This window comes from Solenopsis invicta, chromosome 15 (assembly GCF_016802725.1).
Source record: "Solenopsis invicta isolate M01_SB chromosome 15, UNIL_Sinv_3.0, whole genome shotgun sequence".
NCBI lineage: Eukaryota > Metazoa > Arthropoda > Insecta > Hymenoptera > Formicidae > Solenopsis > Solenopsis invicta.
The window spans coordinates 4,742,173-4,753,313 of NC_052678.1; the positions used below are offsets into that span (position 1 = coordinate 4,742,173).

At 38.8% G+C, this 11,141-nt stretch overlaps 2 protein-coding genes across 2 annotated transcripts; one reads left to right on the top strand and one right to left on the bottom strand.

Moving 5' to 3' along the window:
• Positions 1-1,568: 1,568 nt before the first annotated feature.
• Positions 1,569-6,707, bottom strand: LOC105207733 (pupal cuticle protein). Its single transcript, XM_039458041.1, has 5 exons — positions 6,614-6,707; positions 5,761-6,258; positions 3,496-3,588; positions 2,652-2,911; positions 1,569-2,011 (listed from the first exon to the last, which is right to left on the bottom strand). The coding sequence occupies exons 1-5, from the start codon at positions 6,623-6,625 to the stop codon at positions 1,798-1,800; spliced, it is 1,077 nt and encodes a 358-aa protein (XP_039313975.1). The 5' UTR covers positions 6,626-6,707; the 3' UTR covers positions 1,569-1,797.
• A 749-nt stretch (positions 6,708-7,456) lies between these two features.
• Positions 7,457-10,103, top strand: LOC105207852 (cuticle protein 2). Its single transcript, XM_011177499.2, has 3 exons — positions 7,457-7,905; positions 8,782-9,078; positions 9,556-10,103. Exons 1-3 carry the CDS (start codon positions 7,894-7,896, stop codon positions 9,754-9,756), a joined length of 510 nt encoding a protein of 169 aa, XP_011175801.1. The 5' UTR covers positions 7,457-7,893; the 3' UTR covers positions 9,757-10,103.
• Positions 10,104-11,141: the final 1,038 nt, after the last annotated feature.

Below are 11,141 nucleotides of genomic sequence, written 5' to 3' on the forward strand. Positions count from 1 at the left end.
ATCGTCGAAAGGAATTGCGAAACAATGGCAGAGGAATGTTTATAATGTAATATATCTAATGCAATACTGAGAAAAATAATTTGATAATAAGACTCAAAATTTTATAAATTAAATGTTTGATAGATTTTACTCAAGGTTTCTGATTTGTCTGTTTTTGAATAGACATAAGTTGAATGTTGAATTAGTAGATTTTTAATTAGAGCAACAAGATTCTTTTTTTAATGGACAAATAATTTAAACTGCTCCATTGACCTCAAACAGAAATAATCTGTTTGGTGTCGTTTTATCGTTGAAAGGAATTTTTTATAATTAGAACGTTTAACGACTTGCTAACATCCGGCATTTTCGCAAGATTTCTGATTCTCCCATTTTTGAACAGACATGTTGGGGGAATCAGATTTCTACTGATGCAACGACTTTTTTTTTCAAGGATGAATGATTTAAGTCGAGAATTAAAAAAGAAATTAGCAGATATTTGTTAACAAGATGAAATAATCCCTTTCGCGCTGCTCCGCTGATCTCAACCAGGACTGATCTATTCGATAGGAGCATTTGCAATATATTGAACGCAACAAATGATTTAAGTTGAGGTTTAAGGAATCTGACAGATACTTGTTAATAAAATTATTTCTCGTTCCCTTTATAAAAAACTTAAACCTTGAGTTATATCGTTCATTGAACGATGGACTGGTAATTTTTGAAAAGACGAAGCAATAGGCAACGAGAAGAGAACCACCTTGAAGGGATCGTCGAGTGATCCGTGATCCATGACCGGTCGTCCGCGAATCGAGCGTGTTTTGCAAGAAAACTTCGTTCGAATGCATGTTGCGTTGATGGTTGCGTAGAAAACAATTGCAGAGCGAACATCCCGCGGCATTAAAGATTAATTAACAGATGTTACTTGATTGCGATTAACGGCAGGAAATGAAAATTCGATTGCGAAAGGGAACAACGAGAAAACCGGTTTCTACAATTGTGAGATAATGCGAGACAGTTATCCTGCGCGATCCTAGACGTCTCGTGCCAATAGCAAGGACGCGATTAATCGTGCCTAACGAGCTGTGCAACAACCGAGTTCAGCAGATAACGATCTCTTGTGTCGCGCACTCTCACAGAGCAGATCTGAGTAACGGTGGAATATGATAACATCAAAATGAATAGACATAGCCGTAAATAGACATAAATAGACATGAATGAATGTAACGGAATCTTTTCATTCAAAGCAGAGGCAGAATCATCACATTTTCCCAAAGCAAATATTTATAAATGAATTTCCATTTCTATTCTTATAGTGAGAAATATTTAAATCCTTAGATTTATATAAATTAAAGAAAGTTAAATCTTTTAGTTTTCAAACATTCAAGTCGAGTGGATCAAAGGATGTTGGAATGGACTGTGTGCAGAAGTACGAAACAGTTATCTTTTTACATCACTGATATTCCATATATATTTTTTTTTTTTCATCATATACAGCGGAAGTATGAGCGTTCGCGCGCGATAAATAGGAGATGCACGCGGCGCTGAAAATGTGCAGTGCGGGAAGATCGATTGGGAGATACGATCGGAAGATCGGCGAGGGAGAACCGTTTGTTCGTGCTGATCGGAGAGGTAGTTAGTAACATCTTATAGTCTTCCAATTCTTGAGGTAGGTGGGAAGGACGTCGAGGATCGCGGACGAATTCGGTGCGACCGATCGCGCCCGATCGATTTCGCCGGCATCGTCGACGTTCATCGAACGAGCGGAAGCGCGTTCCGTTTCGCGCGTCGTTCCGATCTGATCGTTTCCTTGGAGTCGAATTAATAGTAGCCGCTGGCCGAGCCGTCCCAGGCGGGATTGTAAGCGCCATTGTTCCAGGATGGATCGTAGGCGCTGACGGCAGCTGGATCGGCCGGACCGGCCGGCACGCGCCGCGCTTCCGCGTTGTAGAGAGAGAAATGCACGGCCTTGGCTTGCTGAACCTCGGGCGTGTCGACTACGCGGCCGTCTGGACCCAGCGGGGCTGGTGGTCCGCTGTGTAACGCAATGCAATTAAATCATTTTAAAGAGTTGAGCCTATTGGGTTTTTGTTAAAAATTAAGATATAGTTTTAATATAATATAAAGTATAATTTAAGAAACAGAGAGCAACTAAAGGATGTAGTAAGTTAAGAGATATAATGAACCTCAGTCCAAAATCATAAATTAGGAGACAGTTTCGACTCGCAGTCTTTAAGACTGAAAGTGCTTTGTCGGAAGGCTCGAGCAGCCTCAGTCAAAGTCTATTTAAATAAATTAAAGCTGTTAAAAAAAATTATTTTTTTACAAATTAATAATCAATAAAACATGACTTCCATGTAGATACCAATTTTATTTATTATTCTTTAAAAAAAAATTTTTTTTTAATTACTAACTTTTCAGCATTGAGAGGATACGTAATTTTTCGTTTTTAATATCTATATAATTAGTTGCTTTTAGTTGTTCATATTTAAAGTCTCATTACTTTTTACTTTATTATTTTTAAAGAGCTGCGAACAAATTAATAATAATAATAACTTTATTGAAGTGTAAATTGACATAAAATTATTTCTAATCTAATTACGTTTGGATATAAGAATCTACGAGGATACTTCAGTGAAGTCCGATCTACGTAGAAATGCGTGTCCAAAACAAACCTGTAATGCCCAATGTAATTTCTGGGAGCGTATCCGCTGGGTCCAGCGTATCCACTGGGTCCAGCATATCCGCTGGGTCCAGCGTAACCACCGATCGATTCCGGTCCCTTCGGTGCCCGTGCGTTAGCCTCCGCCAGTGCGCTCAAGTGGGCAGCCTTCAGCTGCGCAACTTCCGGTGTATCCACCACGCGGCCGTCAGGGCCCAACGGTGCAGGAGAAGCATGATGTCCGTACCACTGCGGAGTCGCCAGAATAGCGCCCGACATTGCGAAAAAAAAGATCTACGGTACAACAGAACCTTATCATCCGGGGTTATTGTTTCTTATCAGCGTGTATTTTAAATCTATCAGAAGCGTGTATGAAGTTGAAAACGATCTTCCTAATGAAAGAAAATTTCTTTTTTGCGAAGCATAAATTTATTTCAGTAAAATGAATCTGTATTTAAATACGGCAAAATAAAATATTATTCTCAACAAATGAATCAATTAAGAAAAAAATGAAGTTTCTTACATACAAAGATAAAATGTATATTTCGTCACCATAATCACATTTTTTTAGATCAATAAATATTAAAGGAAACGTCGCGAGTAATATTTGCTTCTCATATTTATTTCGACTTCTTTTTTTTTTAATGACGAACGATTAACTAACTACTAATTACTGGTATTAGTAAGCATAATAAAGCTTTAAAAAAAATAATATTAATTGCACAAGAGTTTAATACTAATCGCTTATTAATTCACTTGTTATTTTTTAATATTAATCGTCGAGATGCGAGAGAACGGGTCAGGAATTCTGGGTGTGTTACTCGCAGCACTCTTCCCGAGTTTGCGAGCTTACTTACGAGATATCTGATCATCGCGGCGATCACCCTGCGTATCCCAAATGGTATTCCGTCGCCTTTAGATCTCGACAAGACACTGCTCGGCACGTGCGCTTAGATCCGCATTACGGCTGCCATCAACGCGCTTGGTGCAATTTATAGGAAAACGAGCTGGTCGATCAGGCGTGCTGTTATCCGTGCCCCGCCTGGCCGCGCGACTCGCGGGGTGACAACCACACCCAGGAAAAACGTTCTCCTTAACTGTACGCCGTGCCCCGTAACATTTACGCCGTGCGTTAACAATGGCACTCGTATGCGCGCCTATGTTCCGTGACCTCGCGTGGCGAATAAAAGTGCGCTTCGGCTATGCCGTGCTCAGCTATGCGTCATCCGCGGATGCAGTTCGCAGTCATCTTGTAAGCTGCCGGCTTTCGCCGGAAGCGACAGTGGTATCGTGAAGCGGAGAAGTCTACTGACCCTAGAGTGCTAACCTTATTTTTCTACATTTACTACTTATGTAAAAATTTATCCTCGTAATTAAAACATTTTTTTAGATTTTTGTTCTATTTTATTTGCTGCGAGATGTTACAATAATTGAACCAATATTACTTTAATGTGAAAAATATTAGTAAATGTTTTAAACTGTCAAGTTTTAATAACAAAAACTGTGCTGAATTTGAATTAGCATTTGCAAAATTTATCCACAGTAGCTCTGTGGGGTGAAGGAAGGTTTAACTTTACAATATCAGTTAAAAGTTATCAAAATACAAATTGCAGGCTCATTAGATTTATTCTTTTTTTCCTAATCAACGATAAAAAATTTTGGTCATAAATATCTGATTTTTAGAATTTAAGACCAACTGCAAAAAAGGAAGCAACAAAAAATTTGGCTTTATAGCGAAAATGTTCCCATTTTGCTGCAGTTTTAGATAAATAACTTTTAAACAAACAAATGAATCCAAATAAATGTTTGCACGAGTATTTATTAGAGTTTAATTAGTATGTGTAAATATTTGATTCAATTCGTGATAATACGCAATCTATTAAACTTTAAAATTTTTTATAAGAACTTTTTTTCAAATATTCAGCTTCGCATGTTGTTTCCTCATTTCCTCAAACCGGGAATTAAATTGAATGTTGCAAGACACTTTGCAAAGGACGCTCGGGATTCTCATGATTCAATTTTTATTTTCTTCTAAATCTTAAAAGTAGATACTTAATTTCTTTTCTAAATTTTTTGTCTGAAAATTTAAAAGGACGAGCTGATTTTGTATGCCCAAATATTGTCTACGATTGATATTATGGATGCAGCTTCCAGTAAATCTTCATTAGCATTTTATTGAAAGGGAAAAGCGTAGCTGGCCGCGAGATCAATTTACGAGATTATATCTCACGTGCTTTTATCTTTGGGCCGCGATCGCGCAACGAGTTACACCCACTATACCCTGCAGTTTATGGGATTATTTATCCGCACGTGTCGTATCAATCACAATAGTATGTCACGGGGTGGCGATAACAATAGTTGTTGAATTACTAAAACGGAGATAGAGCGGTGTCGCAACTGGCCACTCGGCCAGTTCATCGATCGAGCCCTACTGGTACGTCTACGTCTGATCTGAAAGGAATTGCGCGCTTGTCACCAACGCAATACCAACGTGTTTAGGCGTTTAGTCGAGCTTGACGGAGTGGCAGTCGGTCGTGAGAGATCGATACGCACGATCGACATCCGAACTCCGTGTTTCTGAATCGTAATTGAGCTCGCCGGGAACTCCACCGCGGAACCAGGCGAGAAAAATTCTTCGCACTCTAACAGCGTGAAATAAAACATTTTACACTGGCAGGATAAATTTATTCGAAGGGCAAAAAACGCGCGGAGATAAAGCGAGGGAAAAATACAATTACAATTTCCGCGCTCGTCTACTCGTAGCTATATCGAAAGACGTAATTGAAATTATTCACGACATTTTGCGCCACGCGCGCGCAAGACATTTTTTTCGACTTGTATGTGAGAGGGAAATCCGTGAAGCTATTTTATTCACACACGATATATTTTATTGATTATTTTCATATCGTTACATTTAGTGCGTATACAAAAAATATATATTTATGATATGTTTATCCGAGATGCACATCTCCGCCAACGTGACAAGACGCGTCGGCACGATCCTTCGCGAAGACGCTGCTCTCTTTTTAAGATATTAATGCAGACATTAAGATATAATGCAGTCACAACGAGTCAACGGTCCTTCCGTAAGAAAAACGAATGTTCCTCGACGAAGGGGGTTAGGACCATCCGCCCTGCGAGTAATAGGGATAGGGCTGCGCGTATTGAAGGGCCTTAGCCGCCGCCTCGGCGTGGGTGTGCAGATGCGCGGCCTTGGCATGGGCCACTTCCGGCGTATCCACTACTTGTCCGTCCTTGCCGAGCGGTGCCAGTTTACCATGGTATCCGACGATGTGACTTCCCTGCCCGTAGCCCCCGCCGTAACCCCCGCCGAATCCTCCTCCGCCGAATCCTCCTCCGAAACCGCCGCCGGAACCTCCCTCGAAACCTCCGCCGTAACCGCCACCGTAATGCGCCGTTTTGGCAACTTTGGCAACCTGCTCGGCGTGCGCTATCAGATGCGCCTTCTTGGCGTGAGCCACTTCCGGTGTATCGACTACCTGGCCGTCGTGGGCCAGCGGGGCCGGTGGTCCGTGATAGTATCCGTGATGAACGTTGTACACCTCAGGCCCATAGCCAGGCAGAGCCAACGTCGACAGCACGAGGCACGACAAGACGATCTGAAAGAGTGAACGAACGAGAGATTTAGCCTGAGATGAGAAGAGGTAACTGTGGAACCAAGCGATAACCGTTAGTTGTCAAGAATTCACTGTGCACAACAGGATTCACAAGAAGGAAAATTGTATTTGGATGAGAAATCTTTTCTTGTTACGTGAGAAAGTTTGATGTAACGAGTCTTGTTCAAACAGTCTCCCCTCAATTGTTTTTAAAAAATAATACTTTTCTAACGTTATTATTTTTTTTTAAATAATAGAAATTATTATTTAAAAAAAAGCTAATACTTTTAAAAATATTTTTATTAACAGAGAATTGTGAGAATGAGGAAAAAAAACAAGTTGGTGTTCGTGTACTTACGAGGGACTTCATGTTGCGCGTCTATCCGAGATCCGGCGAATCTCTGTCCGTGCGATCACCTTACGTAGACCTTATATAGCTGGCGAACAATACGGTCTAGTACAGACTAAATAGCGTAAACGCGAACGTTTTACAACATGGGCCCGCCTTGATTTTCACATAATAAAAAGCCGTAAGGGGACCGGTTTTTCTGTTTAATATTCCGAAAGGCGACATGGGGACACATCGATGAGAGCATTTTGTGCGACTATATAGAAGGGAGATTGAAAAATTATAATACGGAGGAAAAACACTAGAAAGAGCTAGAAACAAAAAGACGGATAGAAAGACGAAGGGAGGGAGAGAGAAAGAACGAGAAAGAGGTGAAAAGGGGTGGGATGGAGAGGGGGCTGGAATGCTGGCAAGAACGGAATTATGATTGCGCCAAAACGCGAACGTTCTACGGACGATGTTGTACAATATTGGCAACGGCAAAAAGTGTCAGCGGGCGATGGGAACGTTCGATCGATCTCTGTATATCTCGTCGATCTCGATCCCTGGCGAGCGCTCCGATGAGCCCCGATGTAAATCGGAAGGAATATCGAGACAGGCGTTTAAATCGCAATCGTTCTTCGACATCGTGTTTGTTGTCGAGCCTAACGTGAAAATTAAACGCTGTCAGTTACTATCCGTGAGGGGGAAAAAAAAGGAGAGTCTCTAGTACCTTTGAAATTAATACTACTGTACTTTTGAAACAGTAATTAGTGAATATCGTATGACAAAATATAGGTTCGCGCGCGCTAATGAGCGTAACATGATCCGCAATTTATTAATTTGAATTAAAGACCACTGGAAATGCCGTCATGTAAAAGCGCTGCGTCTAATTGCTTAATGAGCCATCGCGATTTGCGAGGCCAGTAAGAAAATAATGTTAATAGTTACATCAAAGATAATTGAATATATTTGATTTTTTGCAGCGAAGACTGATGAAAGATTCGATCAACGATTAAGACGACGCTATCAAGACGGACGCTATTTAGATGTTGCTCTAAACATCGCGATTGGATTAATTGCATCGTAATCCATAATAATCTTGCGCCGCTGATGCGGAAACATCGAGAAGCGTGCATCTTGACACTTTCGCAAGAAATGAATGATCAGTTCTACAAATATTAGCCGGGCGACTATTTCGCCACTGGGTGGGGTGATGCTGTTAGGTAAGATTGTAAATCACCGATTGTATATAAACTGAGCATTTAGCTCTCGGTGGTTATAAAACGGTGACAATTCAGGATCGAACAATGAAGGCCTTGGTAAGTGACTCCGTTGGATTACAAATATTCTTAATGATTCAACAATCAAGGGATTATTGAACGTGCATCATTGTATTATCATTCCTATTGTTAATGATTAGACGAACAGTCGCAATTGCGATGAAATCTGCAGTGAGAATCGCAAAACGACGAAATTTTCCTCCGATTAATATTAAGAAATTAATTTTGCCAAAGTATTCACTATTATGTTAAATTTGTAATTGCTGAATTATATATCCACAATTTGTCGTTCGTTTAACTAAAACAGTAGAGTTAAACAATTTAATTCAAGAAATGTTAAATTTTACTCAAATTTAGTTTATTACTTACCAGGTGCATGTGTTAATATGAACGCTGTTTATTTCAAAACTAAAAGCAATTCAACCGTAGAAATGGTTAGATTAAATGAATTGTTATTTATCCAGTAAATGAAAATAAATTCAAATGACTTTAAAATTGCAATTCGTTTTAATTTATCTAAGTTCGCGCTTTACAGTCCTGAAGTATTTTCAGATTCAAATGGACTCAAATGGATTGAAATACGAAATGCGTTATTCGCCATTTTTTTAATTCAGATGGATTCATGTCTCGTTATATTATTTTTCAATTTAAACGGTATCGAAAAATTGGAAACGCGAATTCAAAAATGTCGAAATGAATTCGCTTCTATCTATTTCAATTCATTTTTGTTTGCTGGGTACTACATGATATATATTACAATAATAATTTTTGACACGCATGAAAATTACAAACAAAAATTAAAAAATGTTATTTAATTTGAGGAATTGGTATAAATTTGATTCTTAAATATTCAAGCGTATTGGTAATTGACATATCGAAAGATGCTGTCTCCATTAATTGTCTTTGTGTTCATAGATCTTTTTAATCATCACCGTTGCCATGACTTTGGCTATTCCGACGCATTATCTATACCGCGGACCACCGGCGCCTCTAAGCCACGATGGGAGGGTCGTGGACACGCCGGAAGTAGCACACGCCAAAGCGGTGCATCTCGCCGCCGTAGCGGAAGCTGCCGCGAGGGTTCCGCACAGCGTGGCTCCCTACTCGAAAAACAGAGACTATCACGGATATGCGAAACCCATATCGGTTGGTCATCAGAGCTACCACAGCGGATACGGATATCACGGGCCACCTGCTCCGTTAGATCACGACGTAAGATTTTTATCCCGTTCAGTCAAATGAACAATGAGGCGTCAGGTAGATGCGATAATATTCCGATACGCGTTCATGTGCAAAAATAATAAACCTAAAAGTGTTAAAGTTCAATTCAGATCAGCTCGAGTTTTTGAAAGTATAAACTGTAATTTAATAATAATATGAAATAATGATAATTAAAATAATAATGACAATAACAGTGTAAAATTTATATTCAATTTTTTTTTACTTCTTATATAGCTATGTGACTTGACTTTAGATTTTGTACATTAGCAATAATGATACATTATTATTATTATTATTATTAAATATAATTTAATAATAGCTCGAACTTCCCAAAATAATTTTTACACATTTTCCAAACGGCGGAAATCAATTTTAAAATAATTCGACAACGACGGCGGAAAGCCAGACGCAAGAACATTAGGAATCTATCGCTGTTCTGCATTTCTTCATGGTCCCTTTTATTTTCAGGGTCGCGTAATAGACACGCCGGAAGTGGCCCGAGCGAAAGCCGCTCATCTGGCGGCTTACAATCACATAGCTTCCAAGACACCTGTCGCGTACGATCATTCGCAGATTTACAAGCCACCGATTTACAGCCGCGACGGCTATTACGGCGACCACCGGTCCGACGACGACGGGGCGATTAACGGTTACGACGACGATTATTGATTTTGTCAGTCAAAGGAACGCGGCAACGTGACCGCGAGTCGACACTTTCGCGGCCAATTGGCGACGACGCGCTGACAAAATTTAATAGAATTGCGAAATTGACGCCGCCGCGATATTGCGCGATTGGAAAACGCGTGGAATTGCGCGTTCCTCAATTTGATACGGACAGTAGTTTGTTATACAATGCATTCGAGTTTCGTGATACGATACGTAAATGACTTGCACCTTGCATCATCAGCTTTCAGGCTGAACCGCAAGATTCACGTACCGGTTCGTAAGGTCTTATCTAAGACGTATTTTAGCTTGTAAGAAATATAAAGCATTCCATTGCTACTTGATTTCTTATTTTATTACAACGGTACCGTTCTCCCAATACCACTTTGTTTGCTACTGAATGAAGGACTTTTTCAGCTGAGATTAGATCCCCTGAAGAATTGGGAAAATCGGTTTATGGAACCTTTGAAAACATTTAAACAACCTATTTAAAATTATTATAATTATACATATAATTACTCCACACGTAATAGAGACGAATTTTTATAATACCGTTAATCCAGGTAATCCTGTTACTATTTTGACTACGAAAGATTTCGGGTTAAGTATTAACTAAAGTTAATAACTTTTAACTTAACTTAGTTAATTTTTAATGGTTTAATTTTTAACTTTAAGTAATTATTTTCGAAATACAAACTTTAATTTAAATTATTAATTTTTTTCCTATAAGGATAAAAACTTATTCTTATAAAAGGGGAAAAAAATATTTCTACATAAAAAAACAATATTTCTTTGTTTTATATAATTTCATTATTTTACATAATTTGCAAATCTTAATTTACAAATAAAATACTAAATTTTTTATTGACCTATATTATAATTGTTTTGAATAATCTAACTTTAAAAAATTACAAATTTTTAATTTAATACTTTTTAAAATTGACTTTTAATTTAACTTAAACTAATTTAATCTCAATGTAACTTTTAACGTAACTAAATTAATTTTATAAGCTATTAACTTTAACTTAATTCAAGAAATTTACTTATCCAACCCTGGAAAGATCACGTTTAATTAAGATAGTTCAATTAAGATGCAAAATTATGATTGTTAGATGGAATATTGGACGAAATATGTCTTTTTAAACAGAAGGTGATCGGTGTCCCGGCGTTGTACAATTTATGAACGCAAGAAGAAAAGAAGTGATTTGAAGAGATATATCTCGATACGCATGCTATAAATAATCGTATCGCACGTTGAGAATCGACGTATGCAACAGGCATACTACCTGTCAACATCCGCCTGCGACCTCGCGGGCTGGCTGGCAGCACACCTCGTCGTCTTTTTACGCTCGCGAGCGTATCGCGAGGAATGATTGATCCGATCACTTAAC